We start from the raw sequence: 21378 nt of genomic DNA on the forward strand, positions 1-21378 counted from the left end.
ATGCCAGGCATGTTACCAGGGCGTGCAAAATAGCTGTCCACACACAAGTCACAGGGATAAGAAATAAAGCGTGGGGAGGAGAGGCAGGCAGCCGCAGTTCCATCCTCCAGCGAGGTCTACCGCCCCTTAGTCTACCCGATGTTGCTGACCTCCTTGGAGAGGGAGGGATCCCACTCCTCCCAAAGTCTCCCCCTTTTTGGTATCTTGCCTATTTAAACAACCCCAATTTTTAATTCCTACAGAAAAGCCAGACTCAGTTCCCCATCCCAGTGAAGCCGGTTAAGTAATTTTAGTGATATTTATTTAAAATAAAATGTTGTAGGATGAAGCACTGGCCTGTTATCTTTCCTAATCATGGAGTGGGCATGAAAGTTGAGTGTGAATTTCCTATAAAACTTTTCCTTGGCTCCTTGGTATGGAACTTTAAAAAATTTCTACAGAAGGGAAAATGAGGTAGGGCTGAAGCAAACTACACAGGGAGTAAGATTTTGTATATACAAGTACGATCTGGGGTTTTGTCTTAATATGTTCATATGCTCTTGGAAATAGCATTCAATTTGCCTTTTTGCTCCTCTGTTCCTTGTAATTTGACTTTTTCATTGGCTTCTCTTGCCAACTCCATCCAAATTAACCAATTGATCGTCACCTATGTCTCTTGCCCTCTTGGTCTTCCACGATTCTTTGATCAACCTCTTTTCTTTTTGGTCACCCTTCGATGTCAGCTTTGCTGACTCAATTTCCTCTTCTCACACCCCAAATACAGACATTTCAACACAGTTTCCTTTTCCTTTCCCTCTCTCCATTCTTGTGGCAGAGAAGTTCATCCATACACATATTTACAAGGTGCTCTAGACAGGTGACAGATAGACTCTCCCAGCCTAAACTCTTCCCCTAGATTTCAAATCCACATTTACTATTTCTGCCCTTTGTGGCAGCACATTTAAAAAATAGCAAAGTATGGACTGGTCAGCGACCTCTACCCCTAGAAAATCCCCAAGTTATCACACACAAAAGAGATAGATCTGAGAATATACAATTTAATCCTTCTGTTAAATACCCACAGATCAATTAAAAAGCAAGGGACAAGCTGGTGGAAATACTTGCTATATAAATCTCATGTGCTGTGCTGGGCTTCATCACTCAGTTGTGTCTGACCTTTTGTGACCCCACGGACTGTAGCCCACCAGGTCCCTCTGTCCTTGGGGATTCTCCAGGCCAGAATACTGGAGTGGGTTGCCATGCCCTCCTCCAGGGGATCTTCCCAACCCAGGGATCGAACCCAGGTCTCCCACATTGTAGGCAGATTCTTTACGGCCTGAACAACCAGGGAAGCCCATAAAATCTCATATAAAGTGTTAAATCAATAACATATAAATAATGATTCAAATTTAAAAAGAAAACAACTAACATACCAGTTAAAAAATGGACAAGAGTCATGAAGTCAATTCACAGAAAGGGACATGCTAATGGTTTAGAAGTAAAACATTGAAATACAAATTCTGCTTATCAAACTGGCTTTAAAAAAAAAAAAAAACATATTCCCAATTCTGGCCAAAGTAAGGCCATGACACATGGAGACATGTGGCCAATGGAGGCATCCACCATAAAGGACATGGCTTTAGAGCTAATTCTTGATGAACAAGTGATGACAGCTAATCAGATGTGGCACTTCCTTTGTGCCAGGAAAGTTCTAAGAACTTTATATTGGTAAGATTTGGATGCTTATAATAGTTTAAACAGATATTATAAATGTGCATTTTTATGTCAAAAAGCTTTTTACTCCAAAAAGAGACTAATCATTTACAGTGCTCTATTTTTAAGTTTTAAATTGTCACTGATGTTTATAAACCATAGAAATTCATAGAAAGAAGGAGATAAAATATAAAAATATTTCCTTGGAAAATCTCTTCAAGGTATAGTAAAAGTTTTGTAGAGATTTTTGTCTAGATAAGGTATAATATTTTCAGAAAAAAAATAGAGTGCTAAATGAACAAAGATGACTTTGTTCAGATGGGTGTGAAACATAAGCAAAAGGCCCTTTTATTCATTTTTGGTTTTGTACATGTAGGACTTTTTTCTCTGTATTTGAAGTTCTGTACAATATAGTATTGCATGTAAGTCAAAATATAGAAATTTACCTACATAAATTATAACTCACTCAAGACACATCCCAAAGTTTGTTAAGCAATTTTATTTTAAAATTAGTCTTTTGTCTTGTACAATTTATGTGAAGAAAAGTTCTGAAATTACCGTTTCAAGATTTATATATGTTCAGTGTTAATTTTTAGGAAATAAAGTCACCTGCTATTATTTTACAGGTATTCTTTGATACGCCAAACCTGCAGGATTAACATAAAACACGGAGTAGTTCTCCATAGCGCCTAGTCTGGGTACCACATCTATGTAAGAAACTCCCTGCCCAGAAGGCCCAGATGCCAGCACACCAAAGCAATTCTGATAGTATCCAAACTTAGGAGGGCCACCATTCTCATATTTAAAATAACACTTTGATTCACAGTGACCCAGGGCAGCTTTGATACATTCAATTAAGATGAAGAATGCATCCTTGACCGTGACCTACCAAGAATTCCTTTCCTTCTTCTGATTATTTGTGACCCAAAGCTTCTGGAAAATATTTTCACTCTCATTAAAATGTAAAAAAGTCTGGTTCTTCCAGAAGGGTATAATTTGCTACAAACACCAAATTTATCATTTGAAAATAATTTCCCCCACTTAGATGTTCGTTATGGAGTGTTAAATTTGGAGAAAGGAAAAAAAGATGCCAGAGATTTCCTGATTATACTGTGATCACCTTTGCCACCTCTTGAGAGGTGATGGCTTTCTTTATATTTATATTTGATACTTAAGCTGTTTCTCTTAAGTTTGTCTCAATAATGTGTCAATTTAAAGTTGGCCAAGGTACCAAGAAGGTACTTTGGAGGAATATCTTTAGTTTTTTATAATCTCCAAGATAATTCTAAGCAGGAATTAAAAAAGAAGGGGAAAATTCTTACGAGAAGGTGGCTTTATTTTTAAGTTTTGAACAATATATAGTTGCTCTTTGCAGTAATATGATTCTGGTTTTTCATGAAAGATAACTGAATTAAATACAGATATAAAGATATCTGCTTCCCAGGTGGCATAGTAGTAAAGAATCCACTTGCCAACACAGGAGACACAAGAGACGCAAACTCTGGGTTGGGAAGATCCCCTGGAGTAGGAAATGGCAAGTCACTCTAGTATTCTTGCCTGGAAAATTCCATTGACAGAGAAGCCTATCGGGCTACAGTTCATGGGATCACAAAGAGTTGGACACGATTGAGTGACTAAGCCCATAAAAATACAGACAAAAGTACTGATAAAGATATAGCCATATAGCAGATACTGAATTTTTAAGTCATAAACATATGTATTTCAATAAAAGAAATTTTAATATCAAAAAAGGGAGAGAAGTCCTTTATTTTCATCTGCAATCTTACAGGTGCATTAATTAGAAATCAACCTGGGGAACTATAAATAGTACAAAATTCCATCTGTTTAAAACTCTAATCTGTGGGAAATTTACGGTTTTAAAATAGAATAGCTCTTAATTCTTTTGCTTTAGAGGATGATTCAAATTAATCTTTTGCATTTACACACCCATTTGAAACATGCAAGAGTTAAAATGTCCCAGGAGTGAGTTTTACCTGTATTTTGAATTCATGGCTACAAATATAATGACTAAACATAGCAAAAGATTTTGCATCTAGCTTATCAGAATAATTAAGAGCAGTTAAGATTAACACACTCTGCTTATCCCATGAGATTCCTTCCCTATGAGTTTCCTGATCCTCATCATCATGTTAACTAAAAAAAGACCCACTAGAGACTCTTTGCATCACTAGTTCCTTGGAGTCCCTCTCATTCTAGGGCATAGTGAACAATAATACGGCATTCTGTTTATTCTGCATTTTATGGTTTATTTTGATTTTTAGTATTTATTACATCAACACTCGAAACAAATAATTATACGAGCATCCCTTAAGCCTTCTTTTTCATCCTTTTAATTCTAGCTGTGACATAAAGGTAAACGGATTGCCCAGGGCCTCCATTCCACCCTTCCTTCCTTTTCTCCTTGCTCCTAATCTTCCTCCTTCCTTCCAAGAAGGAGATTCAGGGACGGGGATTCTACTATTCCCCTTGAAACTTCTGGAATAAAAGAAGGGAATTCAAATCATTTAATTGTTCTCCCACACGTACTTTAAAAATTCCACCTTGTACATCATTTGAAAATGCTTTCTTAACGTTTAATATGCTGAATTAAAGATATAAGGGAAAAAAGGGGAAAAAAAAGATATAGGGAATATGAGTTTGGGATCAGACATGGATTTACATGCAGCTACTCTGCTTTTTCACCACATGACTGGCAAGTTACCTGTGGCACTGGCAATTTTCTCATCTACATAACTGTGTCTACTGACCTAACTGTGCCTCCTCTATATTATGGAAGCTGCCTAACTGGGCCTGAGAGGGCTGTGCTGCTCTGACGATAGGCACTAATTAAAATCATCACAACTTGAAACGCTATCGAGATTTTAGAGACATTTTCCATTATGCCACATGTCTCTAAACTCAGTGCAGTTCGAGTTAATTTGCTTCCTTCTCTCGTCTCATGACCCATCTCCGCCTTCTGTTCAGAGATGCCCACTTCTTCCTCCTCTCCAACTCTGCTAAACGACAATTCAGACATTTTACTGGCCCTATAGCTCTTTGATCTACATCTGACTGCAGCACCGTTAAGAGTGCTGGTAATTCTGAATTAGCCACTAACCTCTTTTTCCCCTTTCTCTCCTCTCCCCAGGATCTAACTGAACTCATACTCTTTTACATCCAGCCAACTCCCTGGTGGTTCAGTAGTAAAGAATCTGCCTGCAATGCAGGAGACTTGGGTTCGATCCCTGGGTTGGGAAGATCCCCTGGAGAAGGAAATGACAACCCACTCTAGTATTCTTGTCTGGGAAATCCCATGAACAGAGGAGTCTGGCAGGCTACAGTCTATGGGGTCACAAAAGAATTGGACATGACTTAGAAACCAAAATAATAGCAACACCTATAAGCAGTTGCCAGTTCAATCTATTTTTCATATTCTCTCCCACCCTACCCAATTACTAAATAATTATGTCTTAATTATTGTCAGAACACATCATATTGCCATTCCTATCTCTCCGATCATTTTAGCATTAGATCCAAGATAAAAAGACGTGGAATGTTCACCATCAGCCCTTTTATCAATGTCTTTACAGTCATATTGGTGTCTAAACAGAATTTTTTACTAGATTCCTCGAGGAGAAATATTCCCTGGAATTTTGCCCATTTGGTTATTTGTTCACTGGTGGTTTTGTTTCTGTGTTTTATTTTGTCTTGCATTTGCCTGTTTTCTTTATACTTGAAAATCAGCTTGGCTGGACGTAAAATCCTTGGCTCACATTTTCTTTACTTGATTACTTTAAATATCATTGTCTTCTGACAAGGCATTGCTGTTGAAAGGCTTGATAATAAAAGTTTCCTTATAAATGATTCCTTGTCTACCATATATAAAGGAGATGGCTAATAGGACCTACTGCGTAGCACAGGGAACTCAGCTCAACCCTCTGTGGTGGCCTATACAGGAGGAAAGTCTGGAAAAGAGTGGATATATGTGTGTGTGTGTGGCTGATCGTTGTTGTGCACCTGGAACCAACACAACACTGTAAATCAACTACCCTCCAGTAAAAATTAATGAAAAAAATTAATGACCCATTGTCTATTTTATTTTTCTTAGATGCCCAAAGAATATTTTTAAAGTCCAATGGCTATTGATATTGGCTCCTCGATCAACTTTACCAAGTGCCTGGTAACTCACTTAAAAATGTGTAATTTTTAAGTTTTCCTGATTTATTCTTTTTTAGCTTTTCTTCTGTTCCATTGTTTATGTTTTCTCCCACAGAGATACATATTATATGTCCTTGTATCTTCTTTCTCTGTCTTCTGTATCTATTATTTTCTCTTGTTTCCTCATTTTTTCAAGTTCTTAAAATTTTGCCATTTTATACCTGTATTTTTCTTAAGGAATTATCTTTTACATTCCTTTACTCCCATGTTACTTGTAGTAGTCTTTACTTCGAAACATTTTACTCTTCCACTTCTAAATTCTTTCCTGAATTCTACTATATCTCTTTTCAAGTCATTCTGTTCTCCAAACATCTCATGTCTGAGTTTTTCAAATTGTGGTTTATGTTGTTCTTCATAATTTCCATGATTTTGTTAATTTTGTATTTTAAAATTTTGTAAATTCTAAGCCCATCTGGAACAATAGGCTATAGATACAAGGTGATATAATACATATCACCTGTTTTGGGGGCATGCATCCGTTGTCCACAAGAAGTTAGTCTAACCTTAATTATATTTTTCATGAGACACTGTATGGGATTCGACACTTTTTCTTCTCTTTCGGTCATTTCTAAGTGAAATGAGTAAGCTAGGATAATCCTTCCAGCTTGATAGCCTTCATGCTCCTACATTAATTGTGTTCACAAAGTGATAACAGAAAGTCATCCTGTGTTTCCTGAGATCTGACTACACTGTCTTCTTTCGCCTCTTCCTTTTTAATTGGAACTTCTCGTTCCTTTGAACCTTTGTTTTGTTTTTGTCTAACTCAACTTGGATTCTACTCCCAGCAGCTTTTTCTCAGAGTAGGATTTTTATCCTAGAAGGGAACTTCAATTTATAACTTTCCCAAGTTTATAGAGCCCCAAACACTTCAATGTTTTCTCCCTTTGCACCCACCCACCAGTAAACTCAAGTCTGCACAATCCATCCCCTTCTACCCCAGTTTCACCAGATGTCCTCCAAAGGCCCACTTCACCCTCTGCTATTACGGATCCACTTGGTAGTGTCCCGTTCTTTGGTCATCAAGTGGGTCCATTACTTTCCCTCATGATGCTGACATCATACAGGTTCTGAAACTGTTGATGCTTGGTCCCATTCACATTTGGGATTTGCAAGGGTCTCTCACCACATAATCATGGGATTTTAATCTTTGCTATTCTAATTGATCTATCTCATACAGGGGGATTCAAGAAGATTCAAAAACTACATCTCCTCCTGAAGCATGTTTGCTAGTGAACATATTTAAAAGGAGCTGTGTCCATTCCAAAAGGTTCTAGGTGAGACCCATAAAATAAAAGAGGTTATATTAGTATGTTCTGGGACAGGATCTACCTACCCACTAAAAACTATCCATCTATTAGATCAGTTATATCTATGTGAATCAGACTCATAGCACAGTACAATGTCAGTCATTAAATTAGTGGTAGAATGATTGACTGAAAAAAAAAAAAAAAATACAGTTGATGGCTGCCTAGATAGCTAATAAGAGCTGAGAATGAAAAATTACCACTCCCACTGTGATGAAAGTGATTATTTGGACACCAGTAGACAAGCAAAGGTGACAAGGGGGAAAAGTCATCGAAAGTAATATCTAATAACAAAAATACCTTTATGACAAACTGTCATCTTTACTCACTTTGTCGCAGAAGACCTTGATCTGGCAATAAGCTCTATGAATGGGTTTATTGCTACGATTATTATAACTGTATGTATCAATCTGAATCATCAAAGGAAGTCCTTTCACTCCTTTTTGGGAGGAGAAATCTGTACTCAGGCAATTCACGGTGATGAAAATCTGAGGGAGGAAGAAAGAAAGGAAAAAGTTCACATGTCACCATAAAAAAGATCTATTAAAAAAATGCATAAGCCTTAGACTTAAAACTAGAATATTAAACAAACCTAAAAGGACAACTAAAGAATATGTGGATATTCTCACATAAAACTTATTAAATACATGAAACTGATTTATTATAATTTCTAGTTATAAATACATAAAATTTTTGCTTTTATATTTAAACTTGAAACAGACAATTTAAATTTATCTTTATATCAGCAATGCCTTATTTTCCAAATATGCATAAGTTAGGTGAAACACTATCTCCTCAACATATTAAAACTGTAACTTTTAACAATTACATCGATTTCTATAATCTCTGATCTGTGGGGTTAAAAAAAAAAGGCTACACAACATCTTCCTTTGCATCTTATTGCGTCGAAACATAGTTATTTGTTTACACATCTATTTTTCTTATTTTCATGAGAGTATAAGGTTTGAGACAATTTTTTATTATTTTTGTATTGCTGGTACTTAATGTAGTGCCTAGCAGAGAATAAGCATTCAATAAACATCTGATGAATGAGGTCAATGAATGTATCTAGAAAGCCCACTAGACTGAGAGTCAAAAGCCCTGGGGTTTAGTCCCAGTTCTAACATTAACCAGATCTCAGTCAAGTCATTTCTAGTCTTTGGTTTTCAATTTTTCTGTTAAATCATTCTTAAACCCTCCCCAAAGAATAGAATATAAATGCTAAGATGCTTTCAACTTAGTGACAAAGTAAAAGAGCTGACAAAGTAAGACATGGAACAGGGGAGGGGATGGGTAGTAAAGACATCAGCATTCTCATTCTTACAACATGAGGTATCAAGAGAGACAAGCAAAATGATATGAATCTGAAAAAATGGAACTGCCCAACAGAAGTAAAGATAATAATCTCATTATAAAATACTGAGAGGAATAGAAGGAGGAATACAAATGACTAAATTTATCATCCTTTTCTATAGTATATAGATATCAATATATACCACTTTATTTATCAAGGACTAGGGATATAAGGGGGCTTTCTAGGTGGTGGTAGTGGTAAAGAACTTGCCTGCCAAAGCAGGAGACATAAGAGACTTGGGTTTGACCCCTGGGTCAGAAAGATCCCCTGGAGGAGGGCAGAGCAACCCACTCTAGTATTCTTGCCTAGAGAATCCTATGGGCAGAGGAGCCTGGTGGGCTACAATCTATCAGGTCGCAGAATCAGTCATGACTGAGTGACGGCATGCACGCAGGGATATAAGGTCAGCACCTAGATTTATCTGCTGACTACATGAATAGAAGAGGCAGTCTCTGGGAAAAAACAGGCACAATAGATTACATCTTTGATGCTATTTTCAGTTAATACTACATGTATTATTTGTATTCAACAGAAAACTTTAAACTCACTGTTTTAAAACTGTACAGTTATGTATTCTGAAAACCATCTCATTAAATGTATTATCTGACTCTTGTTTTATTTGGTCCCCTTGAAATCTTTATTCACCTTCAAACCCTTGTCCTAAAACCTTTCATATCATAGCAACAACCCCCAGAAAACACCCTGCAGAAAGCAAAGAGCCACTTCCAGGAGCTGCATTTTAAAGGCTATTCAAATTTTTGATCTAATTCATTTCAGGCCATATCCCTGGTCGGCCTTTGGAAATTCATACAACCAAATCTCTCATTTTTAGTGCTATGTCTATATAAAGATCGCCTTTTTCTGAGCCCCTTGCTTAGCAATAGAGACCCATTAGCAAGGCAGCACACCACATCAACAGCAGTCAAGCCCAGATGACACGTCTTAGTGACCCGCTAATTACAACAACTATGGACACCATGACACAGGATACTTCTCTAGCTGCATCCGGAAACAAGTGCCTAAAGATGATCTAACCATAAATACGGGCATTCCATTCATTCATTCCTCTTTCATTCATTCATTCTATAAAGCTCAACACAAGTTCACAGTACTTTGAACACGTTAGACACTGGGGATACAGAAGAAAGCAGATCCCAGTCTCATGGAGCTAACAGTCCAAGGGGAAGACAGATGAGTAATCCAGCAATGATCAATACAGAGTGGTCAGGGCTCCCCAGAGAGAGATGTGTACAGAGGCCATGAGAACCCGGAATACTGAACTTGAAAGATACAAGTGAAATACACAACCCACAGAGACACTGGGCTAAGATTAGGGATTCCATAAACGCTTGTTTATTATTTAGGAAGATAAAGAGAAACTAGAGATGCAAATGTCAAGTGATTTAGGAGAGCTAAGTGATGAAGACCACTCAGAAGGAAGATGCCATGCTGGTTTTTCCTACTGAATTTCCAGGGTAAAAGTAGACAGAAGATGTCTTGACTGCAGAGAACATTCACTCACGCCACAAATATTTTTAGGTATTTACCATGTTTCTGAGACTGTGCTGGGTACTAGCACAGGTACAACAACAACGGTCCCTGCAATCACAGAAGTTGGAGGCTAGCTTCCTCGGTGGCTCAGCGGTAAAGAATCTGCCTGCAATGCAGGAGATGCAGGTTCAATCCCTGGGTTGGGAAGATCCCCTGGAGGAGGAAATGGCAACCCACTCCAGTATTCTTGCCCAGAGAATCTCCTGGACAGAGGAGCCTGGCGGGCTTAAGTCCATATGGTCACAAAGAGTTGAACACGACTGAGTGACTATACACACACACACATGCACGAAAGATTACAATAACTTCATCAAACACCAATCTTTAGGTCAGAAAGTAAAAGCATACTTTTCTAGGAACACTTGACTTCTTTAATTGTGATTGTCTTATTGGTGATGGGGTTTTTCTTGGCCAGAATGTATAAATAAACACAGCTTTATGTCAGCAAATTAATGATCACTCTGGTGAGCTATGCAGTTGTTCCAGTCTGGGGCTGTGTATTTCATGTAGAAATCTTCCTGTTGGTGACTGTAATCGACAGAGTCCTCAACCAGGCTGTTTTTTTTCCCTTTTCCTCATAAAGCCTCCCGAGTCCTGCAGGAGCCAGAAGAGAAAACTGTTCTGTATTTCCCACGCTAAAAGGATTCATGGTTGGCTCACTGACTGATCCATATGCTTACTTACCATAGACATATACCCAGACAGGCAGGAAGCAGTATTAATTGTGGCCTTGTCAGCCCAAGGTCTCAGCTAAGAAAGCTTAGCTGATAAAATATGTATATTTATAAGGGCCACTTGAATAGGACAGATCTATGGAAATAATAGATGCTTACTGGCAATATTCTGCGATACATGCACTAAATCATCCTTGGAGCAGCTGTAACAATGAGCCATCCAGTAGAGAAGGTCTTAATGGTGAAATGAGCTATAGCACACTGGACTCTACCAGGAGACAGTCAGACTTAGGTCCTCTTCATGGAGAAAGGTCCTTAGTAGAAGATCCAGTGGGCCCTCTTTGATTCATGGCAGCCTGATTCTACAAAAAGTAAACAGCACAAGACTCTACCTTCTTTTTCTGCTACGTTATGTTACCAGAGTCATCCTAACAAGTAGGGATTTTATAATAGGGTTGGCACTGCTTTCTTCTTGCCTGGCTGTCTGACCCGCTAGCAAAGCACGGTCTATGTGCCTGATGGTATCAATTGTGGTCTCGCTGTGCTGCACTTAAAACCCAAATGGTTGAACTTTAACTGCAATGGGTGGTAGGATGGGGGAGGGGGGCATGGAAGGACATTAACAAAGACCTAGGCTGGGGCTGATAAGCATTCATTTGTTTCATCTTGCAAACCCAACCGCGTCTCAGCTGTATACACAGCAGGAAAATGTGACAATGAACTTCTTGGAAGTTTATCTACAAAGCACTGTTTGTAAACGTGCATTACAGAAACTCGGGGAAAAGGTACACTTTCCCTCACCAAATGTTAATCCAGATGTCAAGCACAGGAAGTTCTTTTTAACTTTAGTAGAAGCCCTAATTATGTAAAGAAATGCTGTGAACAATTAGTCTGTCAACCAAGAGCTGTAAATGTTGTTTTCCTATAATTCTTACAGCACGTAATTTATTTTTTAGAAAAATTTTAACTGAATCAAGTGTATCCAAACAGATAATAGATACAATTTTAATTTTGTCATTGGTTCAAAGATTGATTCCAACAGAGAGATCATTTGTAAAGGTACCAAGACCTTTTCAGAAACAGAAGCAGTCTCATGACAATTGATAATTTTTAATAAAATCACTTTTTGACACATGGATTACGACTCTCATTTTGTAGTTCCTACACAAGAAAAGTGACTTTATCTGGGTTATAATACCTCTCAGTTGTGTATTATGGGTATAGTAAGATTTATTAAAATAAATGCAGAATTAGTGTGCTTTAGAAGTGCTACATTAACTTGATTATTAACTTCCAAGATTTTTCCAAGAGCTTGCCATTAAAATAAATAGGCCAATCTTGATCTACAAAGCAATTCGGGACTTAAAAAATCATAAGGTCTATGGTTTGATGGAAAGTGTTTATTTTCCTCTTTAAACAATTGTATTTTGTGTTTTCAAGATCCCCTGATTAGAGACTAAGAAAGCTACTTATTTCCTAAGGTTGAGACTCTAAAGAGCTCTTTTACAAGAAATTGCACACATTAGCCTCCAAATTACAGGGACACGACATACATCAAGAAATCCATATTTTCACCGTAAAACACAAAGAATATATAAACGTGTTAACTGTACTCTTGCCAGTTTCTCTACTCTGTTTTCTTCTTGGTTCTTAGAATTATTAAAGGCCTTATAGATGGTTTTCTTACATCTTAGCATTTTTTTCCCATTTATATGATTACATTTGGTACAAATGCAATGCCAAATTGGAACAGAAAGATAAAATAAAAGCAAATAATATTAACATGTGAAATCTCAGTCTTAGGCAATTATTTGTTTCCTCTATGCGTTCATTCACCAAATATTTACTCTCTGTGTCTGCCATTATGCTACAAGGTGGGACATAAGAATGCCGAGACAGACTCCCTGCTCTCAGAGAGCCTACAATTTTGTTGAGAATTTACAAAACTCCTAGATTTCCTGACGCCTCCATTTATATAACACCTTTAGGAAATGATTACAACCTGAATAAATATTTCTTTATTTTCTCCTACAGATACCATGAGTAGGCACAGATACATTTTTTGTTTACTCACATATTCTACCACATTTCCCATTTTCCTTTAGTATTCAAAATTCTTAATATACCAGGCTTGTTTCCAGTTGCCAGACTTTGCTATGGGAAGTGCCCTCTACCCCCAAAGCTTTCCCCATAGATTATCACACTGCCTGTCCTTCTCATTTAGATTTTGGTCCAATGTCAACTTTTCAGAAATCCCCGCCCTGGCCATCTAGAGTTGTCTTCCTTCTCCTTCTCCCACAACGAGTAGCTCACCTTACGATTCTGCTCTTTCTTGGTTTCTTCACAGCACTGAACATTATCTGGGTTTATCTTGTCGTTTATCTGTTTAGTACCTAGTTACCTGTCTGCCCGATGCAGCTCTAAACCCATAAGAGGAGGGGCCTTGTCTGCCTCAAGCTCCTTCTGTTCCCAATGCCAGGCTCATGGAAGATACTCAACAAATATTTGTCTAACAAATTAAGAGAAAATTACTTTTCTAAATTCACAGTTCCTCCTTTATCAGTGTTCTTGCTTTTAGAAGCAAAATGTTCTAAGAGCCAAGAAGGCTCTGAGTAGCTGAAGTTGTCAAGATAATACAGCAGAGTTAGTTGTTCTGACCAGATTTATCCTCAAAAAAATGTTATCTAGCTATATATCAACAAACCCAAATTAAGCCCCAGCTATATAATCAAGTATGAATGTATATATGTATGTGTCATGTATGCCCATGCATATAAGCTAATGAAGATGAGAGACAGAAATCTAAGGTAAGGCATTGCCCTTGAGGAAAAGGGGAGTTACAACATCTCTCACTGTGGTTGGGTGTATAAAAATAGGAACTGAGGTGAATATCTCAGGGTGTACATACTGTGAGAACCTGAAAAAAAAAGGAGAGAGCTCAACCAGGGAGGATTTCCTATAGGAGTGCTGAGCTAGAAGGAAGAGAGATGGAGAAGAAAGTGCATGCTGTTCTCAAAAGAGGAAAGAGGCCAGGCTAATGGGAGAGGAGGGTTTGTGCTGAGGAGGTTCAGAAGGAGCCTGAGAAAAGGCAGTCGGGGAGGGGAGACACCAGGCAAGATGCTTGTATCCCTGTGATCGAGTCACAGACCCTTGATGAGGTCCAGTGTGTTTCACTGAGGCCAAGGGCAGATAGACCTGTGGCCACAGTATCCAACACCCAAGTCCCCGAGAGGACTGAGTGAAGGCTGAGAAAAGACCAGGAGGATCAGAAGTCGAGGGTCTGCACCCCTTCCAGAGGCCAGACTCCTGGAGGGAAGGAAGGAAGCTAGGTTACTGGGGCGAGGGAGCCAGGACGTGAAGATGGGGAGGGAGCACCTAGCTGGGGCGTCTGGCAGAAGCAGGAGGATGGGCAGGAGGGCGCGCAGCGGGGCTGTGCAGAGGTGTTCTTCCAGGACGGCCGGGTGGTCACACCGCCAGAGAGGAGGAACAGAAGGCTGCAAGGCTGTGCAAGGAGGCCCTGCAGGAGCCGAGAGCCCTGGCAGCAGGGATCAGCTCACAGGTGAAGTTCTGTTAAGAAGAAGGAGCTTTCTACGAAGCTGGAGGGCAAAATGAGAGGAAATCAGAGCAAGAAAAAAAAATGTACAAGAGGCTCAAAATTATGTCCCTGGTGGCCTTGGACTAACTATTGAACCTTTCTGGGTCTCATTTGCCTTTTCTTTTAAATAGGTATAACAATCTCTAGCTCGATACTGTGATACTTTAAGATCACGTTTGTTAAAATTTATTGTCTTTTGAATTAATTTTTATCCGCATATAGCTGCTTTATAAGGTTGTGCTAGTTTCTACCGTATACAATCTCAGTCAGATAGAGACCGAGATTTCATTTTTCAACTATAAGGTGCCATGAGAATCTTCGGCAGCTTCCGATGACCACCACAGTCGCCATCTTCTCAGATACCTGGTCACCCTGCCAGTCCTGCTCTGAGACTCCAAGCTCCTCCTCACCCCCACAGCACAGTCCACAAAGCCTGCAACTGCCCCACAGACTGGCTTCCTCAGCATCTCCCCGGTCCCCAGTTCAAGCCCTCCTTCTGACCAGACGACTCCAAGAGCTCCCTGTCCAGACTCTCTCAAGACATTTGATTCCAAATGATTCCAAATATTCACGTTAACTTGAACAGAGAGATATTTTATGAAGCTGAATTGAAATGAAAAGCTCACACTCTATCTCTGTGTGACCCTTTCAGAGGGGTGGAGTCGCAGGCTTCAGTGGGGAGAGAGCAAAGGCGAACCCTCTCGGGCAGAACCCTCGTGGCTCTGCAGACCGGCCAGTCTCGGCCACTCGCCTCTGTCACCCGAACAGGTCTTGTGAAGCAGCACCTCAGGACAAGGAAGAATCTGGATATTGTGTAACAACGGGTGGGGCTGTTTCATAAATAATGAGCCTCCCCTCTCAGTGGGAGGAAGAAGTGAAGCAGAGACTAAAAGAGCCACTCACTCAGATTTCTGGTTATCAGTTATGACTTTAAGCCTCTTCTATTCGTGTTTAAAACTGAAAACTTGTTTTGAGTTTGTCACAGCTGAATCTGGCACAAAATTTAAAAGAGTAAACGTGGAAACCACACCCCCCCTCCCCCGCCAGCACTGCTCCCCAACCAACACTTTCTTGGGTATCTGTCAGTTTCTAGGGTATCCGTCACAGTTTCTAGTGTATCCTTCCAGAAACCTGCTATGCAAATTCATATCCTTTTCTTTCCAACACAATTGGTAGCATAGTAAACACGGTTCTGCAGCCTGCTTTTTTTTTCACTTGACAGGACACTCTGAAGAGAGTCCTTTTTCTTTTTTTTTTAAAAAAACCCATGAATATGGAGTAACAATTTCTTTAACACTAGGCTGTTTCCAGCCTCTTCATCTTGTAAACCATGCTGCAATGCCAGCTTTCAACATGAGCACGTATAAGTTAGGGACCGTAAGTAAAGGCCCTGTCCCCCACAGTTTTAATCTGACCTCGGACTTCACTGAGATTGCTTTCCTTCAGGTAGCATCCTTACAAGCATGGGTATGCTGTTCAAATGTGTCATGACTCTGCCCTCTGGGTTCCAGGTGGGAGGTCCAGGTATCTGCATTTCTAACCATCTCCCAACTTGCTGCTGCTTTCAGAGGTTCAGGCTGTGAGACCACCACCTGCATCACCCACTTCACCGGTCACTTCCTCCTTCTGTCTTGCTCATCCATCCTTCTGTCCTCTCTTTACTGACCAGCCCTTCTCTTTCTGGTTCCTCCTCCTCCAAGTCCCCTTAATGGGTGGGTCTAAAGTTCCCACCCTGACCCTCTTTCACCCACCCTCCAGCCCTCCCCGCGGCATTTCAGCCCATCTTGCAATGTCTCCGTCCCCTCTTCACTCTAACTTCTCTCCGGCGCCCCCGACTCCAGGTTCTGCCTGTGCTGCCCGGCCTCCGCACCTCTGAGTGTCCCGTCCTGCTACCTGGAGCCCCTTGCCAGCTCCCACTCAGATGCAGCTCAAGGGCCACGCCATCCCTTGGGTCTTCCCTGGTCCCACACCCCTGGCACCCTCTCTACCTGCTGAAGTGCAGGGTATGTGGTCAGAACTGTATTGATCTTTCAACTCTTCACTTGCAAGTTCCAATAAGACATTGGGGGAATATTTAAATAAAAAACTTTAATAGAAATGCTTTTATAAAAATAAAATGAATTAAAAGATGAAACTTGTTTACAAAGCAGAAATAGACTCATGGACATAGAAAACAATCTTCTGGTTACCAAAGGGGAAGGAGGAAGGTATAAATTAGGAGTTTGGGATTAACATATACACACTACTATATATAAAACAGATAATCAACAGGGCCCTACTGTATAATACAGGGGATTATATTCACTATTTTCTAATAACCTTACTGAAGCTGAAACTCCAATACTTTGGCCACCTCATGCGAAGAGTTGACTCATTGGAAAAGACCCTGATGCTGGGAGGGATTGGGGGCAGGAGGAGAAGGGGACGAAAGAGGATGAGATGGCTGGATGGCATCACTGACTCGATGGACATGGGTTTGGGTAAACTCTAGGAGTTGGTGATGGACAGGGAGGCCTGGTGTGCTGTGATTCATGGGGTCACAAAGAGTCAGACACCACTGAGTGACTGAACTGAACTGAACTGATAATGGTTATTAGAAAGAATTAGAAAGTTATTAGAAAGAATTAGAAAAGAATCTGAAAAGAATCACAACATATACAACTGTATCACTTTGCTATACACCTGAAATTAACACAACATTGTAAATCAACTATACTTCAGTTTTAAAAAATGCTTTGAAAACATTAAGTTACCAAAAAGTTCCTGGCTACTAACCATAAACAAGACAGAAAGACAACCCTCAGAATGGGAAAAAATACTTGCAAACCAGGCTACTAATCTAGTAGGTGGATGCTTATTTGTGCTCAAGAAAATTTTTTTATTTTGTGATAAAAAATAAAAAAACCAGGGCTACCGTCCTCTCCAGAACTGTCCTCAACCTTTAATTCTGTTTTCATTGTAGGCTCTGTTGCTTTCTTCCTCATTTTACAGTCATGTACAGAAGTTGTCTGAGTTCTCAGCCCAGCCAGGATGGCTTCTGAGAGCAGCAGACACCCTGCTAGTCTTTCTGTCTGTAAATGCCCGCTGCCTGGCCCAGCACGTGATGTACAGCAAGCAGGCTACTTTGAGGGGATGCCAGCCCCTTTGCCAGAGACAAGGTAGAAGACACTATGACCACCTCCTCCCAAGACAAAAAGGCAGCATGGAAAGAATACATGCCTCAGACATTCCCAGGGCAGGAGCCTCCGCTCTACTGTGCGTTCACTGTGTAAGCTCTTTGGACTTCAATCTCTTCATTGTTTAAATGAAAAATAATAGCCACTTAAAATATGAATATTGCATAAGGTATATAAACAACTGGCAGACTGCCTGGTATATATCAATAAGTAAGCACCGAATAAATACTAACCATGGTGCACACACACACACACACATCAGTCTATGAAATCTAAGTCTGCAGTCTCACTCTCCGCATGCACACAATAGTTCATGCATGTGAGTTACAAGAGCCCTCAGCAGAATTCAGGCCAAAAACCATGGCTACTCCACATTCTAACAAAAGATCAAGCTGTTGATAGCTCTGGTGATATGCTTTCCAAAGATTATTCCTTCTATATGTGACTTAACTCCAGCTTTATAGCTTTTTCTGCCATCCATTACCATATAAAACTGGAACAAAGGTATGGCTTTGTTTAAGTTCAATAACAAAGACTCCAGCAAATGTTTACCTTTCCCTTTTAAAGTTTCCTTCATCCACACCACGCCCCAGCAAACACATAAAAATGCCATTTGCCCTGCTTTGTGGCATGTATCTCAGCCCCTCAAGACTCCTCCCAGGAGCCTCTCAATACTTTGTTTACTTTGGAGACCAAGGAAGATGCCCTATAATATTTCTCTTCTTCCATAGGATGACCTGTTGAAACCTGGGCTCTACTTAGGCAAAACATTAGGACATAAGGGGCTTCCCAGGTGGCACCAGTGGTAAAGAACCCGCCTGCCAACACGGGAAACACAAGAGACCTGGTTTCAGTCCCCGGGTTGGGAGGATCCCCTGGAGGAGGAAACGGCAACTCACCTCCAGTATTCTTGCCTGGAGAGGAGCCTTCAAATTAGTCCATGGGGTCACAAAGAATCAGACTCAATTGAGCACACATGCACACACATTAGGATGCAACTTTTTCTGAATTAGTAATATCCATCAACTCCACTTCATACTGGACTGTCTCATATGCAGAAACAGGACTCCCTGGACTGCTGATGGGAGGTCGGGGTCAGGGAAGCAAACTAGATCATGAACCCATGGACACTGAGGAGTGTGGTTTCCTTTCATCAGTTCTTTGGGTTCTCTTTTAATCCCCCAAATCAGTATGTACACATCTCCCCTTCTCCCTGGTGTCCAGCACTGGAGTTTGGTAGGAAGGGTTCATTCAGAAGCATCCTCTTGGAAGACATGATTCATCAAGACTATCAAAACTATAACTTTCCAAAGTACTTTGCTTGACACACAGTGGAGCCCCATAAAAACTGATTATATCTTTTAGACCAAAAAGAAGTGTTGAGAGAAAGAGAAAAGGAAGAAGGGTGAAACAAATTGGGGACAATTTTAATGGTTCTGCCATGATTTGGTGCTCAAGTCTTTCAATAACCTTATTTTCAACAAAGAAAGACTGAATAATTTGCAGGGTTCAAGAAGGTTAGAATACTTGTATTTTCTCCAGTTTACTGTCTTTACATAGGCTGTGATCAAAGCACTGCCATTGGCACCATCCTGTCTCTGATGCTACCAACAGAGAGATCTGAGGATCTCAACTAAGGGGCTGGTTTCCTACCCACCAGGAGCAGATGGAGTAGAGCCACGCTTGGCTAGCGGACCACTGGCTGTACCTTGAAAAGACAGTGCTGGAAAGAGAAAGGGCTGACCCACACAGGAAGGAACGGAAGAAACCTGGACTTCACGGGACAAAAGCAAATCACCCAATATGAGAGCTTTATTTATGTCTCAGAACATGAAGCAGTTCATGACACGGACCACATCCAATGGCCTTATGTCCTAAAAAGTAATGCTCAAAATTCTCCAAGCCAGCCTTTAGCAATACGTGAACCGTGAACTTTCAAATGTTCAAGATGGTTTTAGAAACGGCAGAGGAACCAGAGATCAAATTGGCAACATCCGCTGGATCATCAAAAAAAGCAAAAGAGTTCCAGAAAAACATCTCTTTCTGCTTTATTGACTATGCCAAAGCCTTTGACTGTGTGGATTACAATAAACTGTGGAAAATTCTGAAAGAGATGGGAATACCAGACCACCTGACCTGCCTCTTGAGAAACCTATATGCAGGTTAGGAAGCAACAGTTAGAACTGGACATGGAACAACAGACTGGTTCCAAATAGGAAAAGGAGTCTGTCAAGGCTGCATATTGTCACCCTACTTATTTAACTTATATGCAGAGTACACCATGAGAAACGCTGGGCTGGAGGAAGCACAAGCTGGAATCAAGATTGCCAGGAGAAATATCGATAACCTCTGATATGCAGATGACACCACCCTTATGGCAGAAAGTGAAGAAGAACTAAAGAGCCTCTTGATGAAAGTGAAAGAGGAGAGTGAAAAAGTTGGCTTAAAGCTCAACATTCAGAAAACTAAGATCATGGCATTCAGTCCCATCACTTCATGGCAAATAGATGGGAAAACAGTGGAAACGGTGGTTGACTTTATCTTTTTGGGCTGCAAAATCACTGCAGATGGTGACTGCAGCCATGAAATTAAAAGACGCTTACTCCTTGGAAGGAAAGTTATGACCAACCTAGACAGCATATTAAAGAGCAGAGACATCACTTTGTCAACAAAGGTCCATCTAGTAGTCAAGGCTATGGTTTTTCCAATAGTCATACATGGATGTGAGAGTTGGACTCTAAAGAAAGCTGAGCACCAAAGAATTTATGCTTTTGAACTATGGTGTTGCAGAAGACTCTTGAGAGTCCCCCGGACTGCAAGGAGATCCAACCAGTCCATCCTAAAGGAGATCAGTCCTGGGTGTTCACTGGAAGGACTGATGTTGAAGCTGAAACTCCAATACTTTGGCCACCTCATACGAAGAGCTGACTCATTTGAAAAGACCCTGATGTTGGGAAAGATTGAGGGCAGGAGGAGAAGGGGACGACAGAGGATGAGATGGTTGGATAGTATCACTGACTCAATGGACATGAGTTTGGGTAAACTCCAGGAGTTGACGATGGATAGGGAGGCCTGGCGTGCTGTGGTTCATGGGGTGGCAAAGAGTCAGACACGACTGAACAACTGAACTGAACTGATTCCAGTGAAAAGACCAAAATAGAAACCTGTTCCTCTGAACACTAAGTAGCATCTTAACATTCAGGTAATTCTCTGTGGTCACATGAGAGATGACTTTGTAGCGCATAGTGATTGGTTTCATCTTGAAATCACTGTGAACCGAGAAAAGGGCTGTGCGCAAAACTAAGGGGCCTGGTTTCAAGAATCTCCTTAGAAACTGGGGAGAAAGGAAAGCCTGTAATTAGGGTTTGTGAGCTCCAGCTCTGGGATGATGTCATCACCGGCGTTCAGTGCCAGGAATCAGAGCTGACTGCTCTTTAATAATTCAATAGGGGCTTGCCTGGGAATTTCTCATCTTGGGAATTAACGAGCAACAAATCTACTTTGTAGGTACCGGATTGGCTGTGGGGAGAAGGAAACATTAAAATGACCTTGTAAGTGGGAGTCATGCAAAGAAACCTAGCCCTGTAGTCCTCCACTAGAATGATAAGGATGGGACCTTAATACTTTGTCAATCCTGCCCGGGTCCCCTTCCTGCCATTTTCCAGCTGAGAAACTGAAGCTAAGAAGGGGAAGACACAAAAGCGGCTATTCCTTTGCCCGGAGACCTGGCTGCCTGAGCCCCATTTCAGGGCTTTATCTTCTTTATTATCCTGTGCCCCACCCCCATCAACTTCCAAACTGTGACTGCAAGGAT

The 21378-nt window shown here is 40.5% G+C and overlaps 1 protein-coding gene across 4 annotated transcripts in view; it reads right to left on the minus strand.

Annotated features, from left to right (window-relative positions):
• GRHL2 (grainyhead like transcription factor 2) overlaps positions 1-21378 on the minus strand; it is a 165881-nt gene that overhangs the window by 33143 nt on the left and 111360 nt on the right. For all 4 annotated transcript variants that reach the window (XM_061123656.1, XM_061123655.1, XM_061123654.1 and 1 more), the window contains exon 9: positions 7544-7702. In XM_061123656.1, coding sequence (XP_060979639.1) covers positions 7544-7702 — 159 coding nt within the window. The remainder of the gene's footprint in view (positions 1-7543; positions 7703-21378) is intronic.

This window comes from Dama dama, chromosome 21 (genome assembly GCF_033118175.1).
Source record: "Dama dama isolate Ldn47 chromosome 21, ASM3311817v1, whole genome shotgun sequence".
NCBI lineage: Eukaryota > Metazoa > Chordata > Mammalia > Artiodactyla > Cervidae > Dama > Dama dama.